Genomic DNA, 14950 nt, shown 5'->3' with positions numbered 1-14950 from the left:
TTGCAAAAACAAGAGTAAAAGTTTAAGTCATAGAAAAAGCCAGATAAACTGTTGTTTATCTGTTGGAGAAGGTATCTGGCTTTGGAGTCTCAGTGAACACAGTAACACTGCAGCAAAAGCATAAGAGAAGGAGAAGGGAAATCCTGGTGGTGCATAAAAGAAGGGGCCACGTCCTTTGAAGACAAGAGACGGAGTTTCCTCAGGGAACAGAAATAAAAGCCTTATGCATGATTGCCTTTTTAATGAGCTTTTCAGAATTATCTAAAAGAATGAAATCTTTACTTCAGAAGTTAGTGCTGAGATTTACAAAGTAAATGAGCTTTAATGATAGACCTGAATTTTGAGAATATCACTGTCTAAATGTTGACTGTGTTTGTACATACGTGTTTTCTCTAAGGGTAAGGAGAGTAGTACAAGAAAGGTCCTAAGAATATCACAGGAAGAGTACGATGTGTTAACAGCCTTTACATTTCTAAATTTGGCAGTTGAATTTCGTATACTTTAGGATAGTTATTAGTGGGGTCCTCAGAAGAAAAGGCTTTTTAAATAGCTGAGGAGGAGAAAAATCGTGAATGAATGTAGGGAGAGAATCAGGAGATACAAAACCACTTTGTTCTCTGCAACAGGATTGGACAATATCTTGAACATGGAGGTGGAAAAAACCAGGAATGTGTCACAAAAGCATGAGGTTTCTGAAGTAAAGCAGATGTTAGAATTACGGTGGTGATGAAGACATGGGATGCTTTGGAGAGAAAAATAAGAATTTGTTTCACTTAAACAGAAAGATTTTCAGCATCAGCTTAGTATTTGAACTTCTCATAGAAGCTTTTGTTGTTTTTAAATAGAAATGATATAATGAAAACTCTTAGTGGCATTCAGTTTTCTCTTGGGACTTCTGAGTTCAGTTTAAAGATTACCAGATCATGTGTGTTTTTCTGAACTGTAAACATTCAGAATTCTGCAAAGCTGATGAATAATGTGCACTGCTACAATCTTGCTTGATTCAAAAAAACTCAACAAACCAAACAAGCAAAATCAAACTGAAGTGAAGAAACAAGGTGTTCATTTTGTGAGATTGATGTTGCTGATAATTGTTTTTCAAATTACAGGTATATTCAAAAGCAAGAAAACACGAAAAGTCGCTGTGGAACAGTCAAAGTCCACAAGTTTGGAGCAGGTCCCAGAGGAACCATCAGATCCCTTACCCTCTGTAATTGTTGACCATGACAGACTAAAGGTAACAGAAGTGAAAAAATAAATTGAACTGTTAACAAACTCCATCAGAAATGCTCCCTTTCTCTGTTCTGAAGCATTTCCTTTATTTTTGTCTGCAAACAAGTGTTACGACCACGGTGACTTCTGCAAATGATTAGTTGATCGGTGTTTTTTGGATGAAAAATTAATAGAGCTGCTGAATCCTCACTGTCCCATCATTACTATATTTACAAATCCAGTAATGGCACAGCAGTCCACTATTTTAATTGCAGTTTTTGCAGGTACTCATATGTGTTAATTGGACATGCCAGGAACTGCTGGGTGCCTGGTTATTAGGAGTTAATATGCCTAGTAATTAGGAGTTAACATCATCTTTTCCTTTCCTGTGTATGTGTACTTGGTGGAGGGAACTGTTAGTGTATTGGAAAGCAGACTGAAATTTGTGCTGATGTTTTGGTATCATAGACTGCTAGTTAATTTTCTTTCAGTTTTGTCCCTTTTTAAGCAAAGTTACAATAAAATTTGCTGTCTTCTGTTGTAAAAACTAGCTTGACCTACTATGAAATTGAGATCCTGTGTTCTGTGGAGTACAGATGATAATCTCTTTGGAACCATAGAATTGTCATGAGAGGGAAAAAAAAAATCTTAAATTTTACTCTTTGCTACTACGTAATATACTTTCACCTTTTGTTATGAGCAATTGTACATGTGTTATGTGTCCCCTCCTTGTCCCCTTCTCTTTTTTACACCATTTGCCAACATTTGTGGAATTCCAAGTGTGTTTTCATTTGATGGTACTTAAAATTTCTTGCCAATGCAAATTGTTAAAAATGTCTGCTTTAGCTATCAAGGCAGTTTTTATTGACCAAGATGAAATAAGATGAAGTGGCATTCAGACAGAACAAACAGCGCCCCAACTATGCTGAGTAAAAAGATCTTAAGAAAAAAAAAGTGTAGGTACTAGCAGAGAAGTGAAGAGAGACATCAAGTCCTTTTAGTATCTATATGGAAGCAATGGCCTTGCTGATACCCAGCTGTGGTTCATTTTATTTGCAGTATCCCTTCAAAGTAGGGCTTCAGAAAGAGATTGCATTTCTGATTTGTCCTTAAAAACATTGTAAAAACTGATTATAAAAAACCGATTATTAAAACCCTCTTAACTTCACCTTTTGTTGTTCCAACAGAAACTGCTTGATTTGGTGGTTAAGAAAAGTGACAACCTGACTGTTGACCAACTTGAGAGATTGTATTCACTCCTCAGTCAGTGCATCTACAGACATCGTAGAGACTATGACAAATCACAGCTTATAGAGGTGATGTTGCACAGTTGCTTTTATTCGTTATCTGAATATTGTGAGATAGGTTTAGGTTTTTCAAGAACTGTTAATCTATCAATTCACTGGTGTACAGGCAAAACCTTTAAATAGACTTTGAGACTTTAAACAGAAAGAAGTTTAGTGTAATAATGACTTAGAAAACAGGGATTGTTTCTGATGAAACTTCCTCAGAAAAGGGTCATTTCACCATGGGCACAGTCTGGTCCTAACTCTGGATATGCATTCCCTCCAACATCGCTGTTATCTGTAGAGGGGTTTGAATCAGCTTGCTGATAACCAGCCCTGCTGAGAAAAAGGACAACAATTGCAAGTTTCCAGTTGGATCACTGAGCACTAAATATTCTTCTCCATGAATAATTTACAACAAAACCTGGAAAGGCCTTAGTGTGGGATTTTTCAGAGTTCCTGCAAAACACTTTTCAAACCATTTTCATGCTGTTCCTTTGCAATCTTCACCTAAAAATGTGTTGAAAAACTGTGCAAAATGTTGGGTAGATTAAAAAGACATTTATCCAGCAGGAGTATGTAGAGACTGATCTTTACTTTGATTATCCAAACTGTGCAGAGATGTGTTTATAGCTGGGTCACCAGTAGCATAAGTGTGCAGTAAGACTTGAATTCATGCAGTGTGCTACTGCAATGCTTTCCTAATACATGTTGAGCACATTAATTATATAAGTGACCCTAATAAGCTTCGATTTTCTCATGGACTGTCATAGTAGAGTGCTTTTCTGCATTAATACATCTTTAATTAGTTTCCTCTTATACTATATTTTGCTAGCAGATAGCAGCTAATAAACAGAAATGTCTATTTTCCTATTATTTATTTGTTCAGATTAAAAAAAACAAACAGTGAATACAACTACATAATGTAACTTTATTTCTGTCTTCGTATATTTATGTGTAATCGATGGTCTGTGTCTCTTGCAGGAGATGGAAAGAACAGTTCATGTGTTTGAAACATTCCTGTGAACTTGTCAAGATGGGTGGGTTTATCCTCTCAAACTGCTCATGGGAGAGCAGCCCTCTGAGCCATTCAGTTTCCATTTGCACCAAGTATGTGCAGAGCCTTGGTCTTAAGTGCTCTCTCTTTTTGTTTCTGTTGAATTTGGTGCTATTGTCTCAGGTACCTGAAACCAACCAGCCTACAAGAACCAAACAGAACTTCATATAGTTGTATCCGATATAAATAAAGAATACAATGCCACAGCTTGGAGATTTTTTGGTGCTACAGAAACTGTTCTCATTCCTGCTCTTGTTCACTCTACATGCATTTATCTTTGGGGAAAACTTCGGGCAAAGTGAAGACCAACACACACAAGAGGACTGGAAAGAGCAGATCTAAGTTGAATATTTTTAAACAGGCAACCTTTTTTTAATTTTTATTTTTCAATTTTTCTCTTCTCTGGGGTAACGGACAAAACAAATCTGTTCTAAAGAAGGCAGTGATGCGTTGTGGTAGGAATCTTGAGTAACTGGATGTACAGTAATTTGAAGATGAGGCTCTCTAGAACTGCCTTTAATGTGCCTTTTAGTCAAGTGAGAAAGATTAGGCTAAGCAATTTGTTTGGATTATAGCAAATGGCAATGTTAGAAAGCTGTCTGCAGAATGAAGATCTCCAAAAGGATGAATTGTATTCTCTTCATTGGATGGCAACCAGTATTATGGTTCTATAATGCCTGTCTTACTCTACAGAACTAAACTAAGACACACTGAAAAAGCCACATACTTTACCAAAATGGTGAAATTCCTTTTTCATTGGTATATATTTGTTTTAAAAACAAGTTACACAGTGAAACTCTTCTGTGTTGCTAGAAATGAAGCATTTTCCCACCATCTCCTTGTTTTCCAGTGTGAGTTCTTTAAGGAAAGCAAGGTTAATACTGGCAGGTTTCATTCTGAAGTTGTGTGTTTGTAATATAGCTTGGACTGTGCAGCGCAGGTAAGACACTAGAGTTGGTCAAAGTCCTGGAGCCCAACCTCAGTTGAAAATAAAACTTACATTAGGTGTCACAAGTCGTTCCGTGCAAAGCATTGTTACTGTTTGGGGGATTGGAGCACATCCTTTGGAATCCATCTGTTCGGACCGGGGTTCTCTGGGTCTGAACTGTGTGGTTCAACACCTTTCCTCTCTGGCAACTGGAGAGAATAAGTCTAGGCAATTCCAAGGAAAAAACCCTTGTGTTTCATCACAAGTTCAGAGTTAGAACATCACCTGGGCTGATTTATTTTGAACCCACGTGGAAAGTGTTGTAGAGCAGTTGGCTGGTGTTCCCATCGTAAACCATTCGTTGTGACTGTCCCTACGTAGCTGCAGGAGTGTCTGTCCACAAATATGCAATGCAGTGTGATTAGTTTTTAATTAGAGAAAACAGACTACTGCAGAGATACTGAGCTACCTCAGCTTTTTGTATTTTAGTTACCAACAGTGTTCATGGAGGACTGTAATCACTCTGCTCCCATGTCCAGACCGAAGCTAAGGGACTTGTCTCCACCTCTACGGCTCATCCCAGTGTAGTGCTGCAGAGAGAGAATGTGGGCCTTGGGCTACTGCAGTGATCCAGAGTGCTTTGTACATTAAGGTTAAACATAATTCTGTCTTGGATCTCTTTCTCCCCTGAATGCCACTGTTTTTCTTCATAGCTAACGGCAGAAAAAGGTTTTAAGCGTTCATGTATGTCTAGTTACACCTAAATGCAACCCATGCAGAAACTGTATTTTTTAGGTGGGAAAGTGCGATTAAAAACAACAAAAATAAGCAGAAAACACATTTTAAATGAGATTCTTTGATCTCAGATTTGATTATGGGATTTTTTTCCATGTTTCATTTAGTATTTATTAGCATCATACCTGTTTGAGATATTTATGTGTCTGGTACATTAACAGCATTTTGTATTTTGATGGAAATTGTTACAAACTTTAAGATTTGATTAAATGAAATGTAGCAGATTTTTTGTAGCAAGTTTCTGATAAAAGGGTTTTTTGCAAGTCTCAGGTTCTTGCTGCAGAATTTTTTAAAAATATTTATTCCAGTTTCACTTACTCAAAGAAGTTTTTGTTCAAGTAATAGCAGCACTTGTGGAAGATAAAACTGCATTCATTTTTAAGAAGATAATAAATTTATATGAACTAAAACAGTTGAGAATTTTAGTCACCAGTGAGCGTGAAAAGCAAGTTTCAGCTAATGCCTGTCATTAAAAATGGCTCTAAAAGGTCAGGTTTCTAAAGGAAAATTTTTACTGTCAGTTGTTGATTGGGAAAAATCGTTAAGAGGCAACTTTACTAATTGAGGAGCTGCCATATTGTTTTAGAGAAAAGTAGCTGATATCAGATGTTCTAGTGGACAGCTTACCTAAAATGATATACTCGCCTTCTTAGCCCAAATAACCACACTTCAGTTTTTGTTTTCCTTTACAGATGTCTGGTGGTTATAGAGTTTAAACAGCTGTTAATCTATCCATGTGGTCTAAACTTGTTTACTCTTTGTATGTTTTTAATTTTTTTGCCACATAGCACTGGCAAGAGTTTGTACAAATTGACCTCTCTTCCTTGTTTCTTGTTGTGAAAATTGCAAATAAACTCCTGTGTGAGTCCTTGTGCTGGGGCTGATGGAGCGTGGCCGACCAGGAGGAAGGAGGTTTCCCTGGGGGGCTGGAGGGGCTGTCTTGGAATGACAGAGTTGCTCTTGGGTGAAGTTGATGGCTATGGAGTTAATTGTATTTGCAAGCTTGAATCTCACCTGTGATTATTTTTTTGTTTTGTTTTGTGTCCTCTGTATTGTTACTTGATTTCTTCATATGCCAATGTATTTATAGGATTACTGGGTTTTGTAATAACTTGTCTTCCTTTTTTTTTTTTTTTTTTTTTTTTGTGTTCTGATTAAGTTGGTGGGTCAGTGCTGGTTTTGCCTTCAGTCTCCTGAGTGGCAGGTCCTGCAGCTGATAGTCATTTACTTTGTTTTTATTTTATTTTGTAATCACAACATAAGCTTGAATTTGGGCTTGTACTTGCATCTTTTGTATCTTGTACATTGGGTTATTTAGACATTGGGGCGTCCTGTTTGTTTTCATTAACGTGTGTCTACTTTGTGGATTAAGTAGACTTCCTTCATCAGCTATGGTATATTTTGGATTCTATAGTTTTATTCAGAACTGTGTTTTAATTGATGTTTTGCATTTTTGACTTCATTTTACGTTAGTTTGAAGTAAGTTATTTAATTTTTTTTTTTGAACTTCTGGAGATTTTGAACATTTTACTGTAATTTGTAATATAACTGCTGTGAAATACTTGAATAAAGATGACAAGAAAACACAGCTTTAGCTCCTTCAAGAATGTATTTAAAAGAAATGCTGCCTCCTGGCTGATAACAGTCTTTTCCTTACCAGACCTGCTTTGATTTCACAGTTGAGATGTTTCCCTCTGGGGTCTTGCTGTTTAGTTATTTTGAGCGGTTTAATCCAAACTTCTGCTTTCAGTGTTTGTCCATTAGAGAAATGGCTTCTAATTAGAGGGTTTTTAAGGAAACACTCTCTTCCTATTTATCAAATTTATCAAAGTTATTCTTCCTTATTGTGGGTTGTTTGGTTTTTCTTTTGTTTTTTTAAAGATGGACTCTAATATATCTAAGAATTCTGCTGGTTTGCTTCCCAAGTAGTTCATGCAGAGGAGAGAGTAAGCTGCTGGAGATCACGCAAGTGAAGAATCAGCTGCATCTTACTCAGCAGTTTATCCAGGGCTTACAGACTGCCTGGGATGCATACAGTGATGTATGCCACGTGGAACAGAGTGTGAGGAGCTGTTCTATAGATCTCTTGTGGTCTCTTGAGGTGTAGGACTTGGAGCACACCTGCTCCTTTTCCTCTTTTCCTTTCTGTGTATCTCAAACTGGGCAAAAGAGCGGTTGAGGAAGAGGGCAGTAGTAACTTACTTCATGTCTCCAATTCCACTTTCATGTGCAGGTTTGAAAGCACATTTAGGTATGACATTTAATATCTGTTACACGATAATGACATTGATGGGTGAGAGCCTGGGCTTAGTTAGTATCAGCGTGGGCAGGTGGGTTGTTTTGATCTGAATGGCCTTGCAGGCACCAGCACCACACGTGGCACCATCCAAGAGCTTTGCAGCCTGAATAAAGTATGTAGGGTGTGAGGTCTTGTGTCTCCTTCTGTCTTTCAGGACTGTGAATGGCCATGTTAACAGGGAACAGATTCAGATCTGATTTCTGACAGTGGCTTTAAAAATGATCAGGCAAAAGAGACAAAAATGTGCTTTCTTTGGGAATAGACCAAAGGATTCCTGGAGAGATGCTTACTGAACTTGGAGTGGTACTTTAAAAGTATGAGAAGTGAGAAGCAGTTGGGTTGGTTGTTCAGAAAGCCTTAGTAGAGGCTTGTGCAACACTCTTATTTGTTTTACTGCTTAAGGCTGCTTTCTCCTGTTGTTTTCTGTCCTGAATGTGGTTTTAAAATGCAATTTCCCGTATTTCCTTAATTTGTAGTGCTGCACATTCTCTGTTTCCTTCATAAACTTTTCAGGTAACTTTTAAATAAATTAAAAATGGGATCCTTTTGTTCTGTATTTTGGGTAGGATTTGGATTTGGACTTTTAATTTATCGGATTTTAAGCTAGCACTGCATGTGAATAAATTCTGCAAGCTAAATCAGTAAACTTACGAACTGATTAATGAAGCCAAACACTTCATTTCCCCCCCCTCCTCCTTTTATGCATCACTTGTGGTCATGTAACTATTATGTAAAAATGAGGGATTAGAAACTTTAATTAATTTAGCCTCATTCCATTTCTAGGTGAGTAATTTTTTTGCAGTGTGATTATTTGCATAGGGAGGATATTTTGGTTGAACCCACTGCCAGTAGGTGGTTGTGACTGCTTCAAAATTCCATTTATTTTAGAATTGCATTTGTGTTATGCTATATTGAGCCTTACTTTGATATCAGGGGAAGTCTTTTTCCTTTAAAAATAAGATAAGCTGCTAAGATTTAAAATGGATTCACCACTTTCAGTGGGACGTTAGTGTAAACCTGTCCATTCGCGTTAGGGTTTGCTGACCTGGAATGCTGGTGTGGAAAAATGCTGCTTCCAGGTTTCAGGGGCCAAAGGTGATGTGGAGTGAAGGGCTGTTGGAAGGCTCCTCACATGCAGTTTTAAGGCTGGGGCAGGTTGGGAGCAGAGGGGGAGGCTGTTCAGGCTCTGCTTTCGGGTGTCGGTGCAGCAGCGCTGAGGGCGTGTTGGGGGACAGCGGAGGTGGAGCAGGTTCTGCTCTGCTGGACTCCTCTCTGTGTTTGCTTCTGTCTTTCAGCACTCAGGATTTTGGCAGAGAACGCCTGAGGAGTGTACAGGTCCCTCAGACTGGCTGGCTGCTGGGAGTGCTCACACCATTTGTCATCCTTGTTTTTTTGGTGGAGATGAATTACATCATGATGAGAACTTTGCATCAGTGTAGAATCTGAATTGTGCTATAACCCAGCAATGCTTGACTGTGTCTGTGTGGAAGTAAGGAGTCTGTAGATGACCTGCCAGCTTTGGGACTCTTGACTGGGTGGAAAGCAAGGCCTGGGGAAGTTTGAAAAGGGCTGCCTCTTAAGTACCAATTCAGCAAAGGAAGTAAAAGAGAATATAGAGGATTAATTCATCCTAGAAAATATGTTAAATTTGGACTGAATTAGTTTTCTAAGAAAGGAATCTTTCTACTGTAGAAGGAAAACAATGTTTCAGTTAAGACCTATTTGTTGTCTCCAGAGCCCCAGCTACAGTTCTGTTGTAAAGGTCTGGCTGACTTTGTTACATCTTGTAGAGTCCCTTCTGTATGCAGAGGCTGCCTGGGAGAACACTGACACCTGATTTTGGTGATAGGGAAAGACAAACTGCCGGTGTGTTTTGGGTATCTAATGAACATAACTCTGCCATAAGTTTTGAAGTGATGCCCACTGCATCCTCTGTGACATTACGAAAGGTTTGGTGAGATAAAGGAAATGTAGCATGGATAGTTACATATTGTATGTGACTAGTAATATCAGTTTAGTAATAAATTACTGGTTTTTATTGACACTTTAAGTATCAGAAATACAGCATGTAAGACTGTGTTTTCATGAAGCACTGGAGAGACAACTGGTTTAAAATTAATGTCTCACATTTATACTGGGGTTAGAGTGCTTCAGAGCCTTGCTCTAAAATGTAAATCGTGTCCAGAAGGCAAAAAGCTTTTTAAAAATAAAAAGCTTCCTTTTCACAAGATTCAGAGGACAGCCACGAAAGCACAAGCTGAGCATAAATTTTACAGTGTTAATCTTTTCAGTACATGAGAATAAATTTTGGAAATGGAAATGAGCTTGACACCTAATGATGATTTAAATGTTTAGCAATTTGTTGCTAAAATTTGGGTTTATTCACGGAGAATAATGCTGGCAGAAAGCACTGGTTTGTTGAACCCGATGCTGTGGCACATGTGATTTAATCTCATGCGTGCACAGGGTCTGCAAACATCTGCATGGCTTAACAGTGTTTTTGGGGAAGGCATTTAGTCTTGATCTGCAGAGCACATCTGCCCTGCTCTCTGAGCTCTTCATCGAGTGGTTAAGCTCATGGGTACCAACACGTGCTTCATTCCTCATTTGTTTTGGTCTGGCTTCAACTTCCAGGCCCTGCTCCTGGTCTTCTCTTTGTGTTCTAGACTATTCATACATTCCTACTTTCCCCCCCCCACAAAGGCACTAATGCACTGTGATCAAGTAGCCTCTCAGTCTTCTTTTTGCTGAAGAGAATGAGCTCTTTATGGCTTTCACTGCATTTCCCCCAGCCTTTAAGTCAATTTTGTGGCTCTATTCTGCACTAGGTCAATTTTGCAACATCTTCTATAACATTTGTTCACAGAGGAAATTGATGGGGTATTCCAGCATAGGTCCCACCAGTGCCATTTGCAGAGGCAAAAAGCACTGATTCGTACTCACTGTCCCTCTTTTACACGTCCCAAGATCAATTTACTCCTTTTATACCATGAAACTGGGCTGGGAGCTGTTGTTGCTTCTCCGACTTTCAGCTTTTCCTGAGGGAATTCTCCATCCTGAATGTCAACCTTCCTCGTTCCCACCTCCCCAAGGAACTGCTTAGCTTTATAAGAAGAAGTTTTGTTTTATGGGTCCCAGCCAGCCAGAGAGCCAGCACCATATGTATGACTTGTTCAGTCCCCATTACCTATCCCTCAGCTAATCTTCATTTCCACACGTCTGTGACTAGTGATTTATGTCAACGTTTTCCTTCAAGAACTTTGGGAGAAGAGGATTCCCCCATTAGAAACACTCTGATAGTACCAAATTGAGCATTATTCGAACAGATTAGATATTCCTCAATTAATGTACCTATTCTTAGCCCATTTAATATTTGCTGTCTGAACACTGTGCAGTGAGAAAGTTGAAGTATTTTGTCACATGCTGCTTGAAAATCTATTACCTTATCAATCAAATGTGTAATCCTGTCAGAGAATGAGATCAGGTTTGTGTGATACAGCCAATTTTCTAGAAAATCATTGTATTTCTTCTTATCTCTTTGATTCATGATCAGTTTAGGTAGATATCATCTTTCCATTTTTACTTGGGCTTGATGTCAGGTGAATGCCCTGTAATTACCCAGTCACTTCACTTGCCCTTTGATAACTGTCACATTATCGGCGCTCTCTGAAATACCCACATTATTAAAAATTAATGTCAGCAGGGCAGGGACTTCTGGGCTTTCTGGAGGTGGTTGAATGTTAGGTTACCTCTGGAATTCAAAACCCCTTATCCTGTAGGGAAGTCTAATATTCTCTCCAGGTAATAAGCAGTCTGGACATCTTAATCTCCATAGAGAGATACCTCTTGCCAAACAGAAAACAGAAACGTGTGCCGTTCCCAAGCTGCCACATTTCCACTCTTCAGTTTTCCTGGAAAGGCTGTGGGTGGCATTTTTGTCATAGAATAGTAGAGTGTTAAGGGTTGGAATGAACACTGCCAGGGTTGGGGCAGCCACAGCCTCCCTGGGCAACCTCTTCCTGTGTCTCACCACCCTCACAGTAAAGAATTTCCTCCTAATGTCTAACCTAAATTTCCCCTCTTACTGTTTGTACCCATTCCCCCTTGCCCTAGCACTGCAGATCCTGATGGAGGATCCCTCTCCAGTTGCCCTGCAGGCCCCTTAAGGTACTGGAATGTTGCTATGAGGTCTCCACACAACCTTCTCTTGTCCAAGCTGAACAGCCCCAACCTCCTCAGCCTGACACGTTCCAATACATAAACAGCTTTGCAGAAAAACTGGGCATAAATTGAAGCAGGTAAAGTTGAACTTGGTGTCGATAAGTAACGGAGCTCTGCATTCACCGGGCAGGAAAACAGATAACTTACTAAAAGATGATCTCTTTTAATGGAAACAGTGGCTACAGATATTCCAGTGGGCTTGGAAGTTTAGGCTTGCTTTGTGAGAGCTGGTGATTGTTACTTGAGTGGAGGGGCAGTGGCTCAGGTAGAGTGTAATGCTCGAGATACTCTTGGAGCATTTGGTGCATCCCCTTCCCTGTTCAGTTCCCTGATCCTTACTTGGATGCTGTCCACCAGCACAAGGACATGGCCAATAGAACTTAGAGACTGCTTTGCTTGAGTTGCCAAGATGTGGAGAGGAATTTGTTCCTTTCTATCTGTAAAAACTATTATTAATGTGTGTTGTTTTTAATGAGGCGAGAAGCTGATGCTTGTGTAGGAGTGCCACTGGTGACCTTAGGTGGGCACCTGCTCTTTAGCCACAAAAACAAGAGGAAAGGACACCGATTCTGGATGATGGAAAAGGTGTTTGTATTGACTATGTTTGCATGACTTCAGGCAACATTCAGCTTAGCCCCCATTGTCACCACAGTTCCTAGTTCTGTGTTAATTTGCTTACAAACTACCTGCTGAAGTTGCCTCTCAGGCTGTTCAAAACCCTGGGTTACTGGTGCTGTTCTCCAGACAGGTCACGGAAGAGTTTGATACTGTGTGTATTTTGCCAGTGTGAATCTTGCTGTGTAAGATCTGGGGTGTGTATGAACTCCAGAGGAAAAAAGAAAGCTGCTCAAAGCCAACAAATTAGAAGCAGCAGGAAACATTTCAAACCTTCACTGTACAGACCACCACTAATGAAAAATTCAGAGGCAGATTTTGATGGCAGCACTGGAGCTTTTTTTTTCCCAGGTACAAACTGAGCCAAAACACTTAGTTCTGTGTGTAAAGCAGCTACTGATTGAAGTAGAATTTGTTTGGAAACAGAAAACTGGAATTTGTTACTTTTAAAGAAATTGTTCATTGAAACAGGACAGTACAAGGAGTGTGTGTTATCAAAAGAAAAAACTCCAGTGACCACCAGCAAAGGGAGAGTAGTTTTTCAGGGTAGTCTGCCACTTTGGTTTTTCTTTCCAGGCTTCCACAGCTCTGCTGAGGAGCCCGTGATGGCAGCTCTTGCTTTCATGAATTCTAACCTCAGTGAGTGTTTAATCATGCCTCAAACAGCTTGGCTTTTCAGAGGAAAAATAGGTGTTTCTGTTCTGGTATCGCTGTCCAGCTTAATGTAATGAGTGATGGGAACACCGTGCCTGGGACGCATCCATCTGCTTCGCTCCAGACCATTTTCTTCCTGGCTTTTTCTGCAGTCTAAAGTTATCAACCCAGAACACTCGCTGGCAATGGGAACTTGCTGCTGCCTTCCTGTACTTGCTGGCATCTCCAGTCCAGCTGAAAGCATGCTTCAGCTCCTGCTTTGGGGCTGACTTAAGATGGGCAGGAAGGCAGTAAGGGGTGAGCTTAGGGGTCTCGTTCAATTTACAAGGCTTGTATTAGCCGTGACAAGTTGTAAAAATGTCCAGGTAGAGATACAGAGTCAGCCCCTTCCTACAAACCTGGCAGAGGTTGCGGCCTGCCATCTCCTGCCTGCATATGCTGTTTGTAGGTTTATCCCATATTCCATGACACCTTTTGCAGTGGTGGCAGGGAGGCTTTGTGGTTCTGAGACCTTGCCCTTGCATTTGAGGCAGCTGAGAAAAGCTTTGGAATCTGTTTCCCCATTTCCCCCCCCCCCAGAGAAATCCTTCACGAGAAGCTGGGCGAGTACCTGAAGCCATTTGTGCCTTTTCAGTCTCTGCTGATTGAAGCGGATGGTGCTGGTGGAGCCAGGCAGGAGCGCAGCTGTGGCTGCTCTCCTGGATAATCCCTGCAGCTGCGGAAAGCGGGTGCTGGCGCTGGGTTTGCCTGGACTCCTCCAAGGGCAAGCTGAAGTGTAACGAACGCTCTTAATTAGCTTGCTCCGCTTGCACTGTGCTAAGCTCAGCCTTAGCACCTCGCTGCAGTTAATTAAAAGACGGGGTGGCTGAGGTTTTATTAGTACAGTGTGTTTGCTGCTGGATGAAACAATGGGAGAAAGGTGGATGACTTGTGTGAATTGTCAGGGGTAGGTGATTACCTGCACACAGTGAGCAACCGCGTTTGGAGATCACTCTCCTTCCCAGGTGAGCCAGGAGAGAGCCACAGCAGCGAACAAAGGAGTTTTTATCATTATCAGGCTGCTGAGCTAGCCTGTCCCCTGAATTTCTTAAAGCTTTTAAGAAGAAAAATCTCTGAGCAGATATGTGCACATGATTCATTTGGCAAAAGCGCTCAGCCAACTTCCCAGAGGGGAACTAAAATAATTTCCACATACAAGTAAAGCAAATAGCCTGTGTCTTGTTCATCCTACCAAGTATTATTGACTAGTGCTGAGTAAGAGATCCTTGCAGAGCCTTGATGAAAGGTTGGCAACTCACCCCACTTGGTCTCGATTATTGCAGCGTGGTTTTGTAATATTGAATTGTAAGGCTTTTAGTAATCTTCACAGGTTGTTCAACCTGAGCCACTAAGCCTAAACTAAAATGTTTAAAATCTGCAGCTCATGCTCTTAAATACTCTGTAAGAACTGGAGACAATTTCAATAAATGTTAGGCTCTTCCTGTTAATGTGTAGAACAGATATTACCTCCTAAGATCTGGCTGAAATGTTCCGCTGCGGTGGTATTTGAGACTAGTTATATTTGGCTCATCTTTGTTCCATATCCAGTTTTACAACTACCAGATGACACCCTAATGAAACATCAAAGAAACCATGAACAGTTGCACTGAAGTGCTCTCTGAATGTTGTATCCAGTGAGGTACAGAGCTCCCACGCTGGATATGAAGAAATTCTGACCATAGGGCAAATGTGGCTTTCATCTCTTAGACATTGCAGCAGCAGTGTGGCACAAATCCCAATTTTCATTTAGAAAAGAAAGTAAAAAAGCTGTTTATCAGGGTCTTTTTTTCAAGATAGTTTCCTAAACTATCTTGAGTCCTTCTGTTCTTTACTTAATAGTACGT

The 14950-nt window shown here is 40.2% G+C and overlaps 1 protein-coding gene across 3 annotated transcripts in view; it reads left to right on the top strand.

The window, feature by feature from the left end:
• The window catches only part of ATAD2B (ATPase family AAA domain containing 2B), a 73920-nt gene extending 67061 nt beyond the window's left edge, over positions 1-6859 (top strand). For all 3 annotated transcript variants that reach the window (XM_050316133.1, XM_050316132.1, XM_050316134.1), the window contains 3 exons: positions 1110-1237; positions 2400-2528; positions 3483-6859. In XM_050316133.1, coding sequence (XP_050172090.1) covers positions 1110-1237; positions 2400-2528; positions 3483-3524 — 299 coding nt within the window. In that variant the 3' untranslated portion in view covers positions 3525-6859. The remainder of the gene's footprint in view (positions 1-1109; positions 1238-2399; positions 2529-3482) is intronic.
• Positions 6860-14950: the final 8091 nt, after the last annotated feature.

Source organism: Myiozetetes cayanensis, unplaced genomic scaffold (assembly GCF_022539395.1).
Source record: "Myiozetetes cayanensis isolate MyiCay16 unplaced genomic scaffold, myiCay2020 scf2-11, whole genome shotgun sequence".
Taxonomy (NCBI): domain Eukaryota; kingdom Metazoa; phylum Chordata; class Aves; order Passeriformes; family Tyrannidae; genus Myiozetetes; species Myiozetetes cayanensis.
This window is presented reverse-complemented; position numbering and strand designations above follow the sequence as displayed.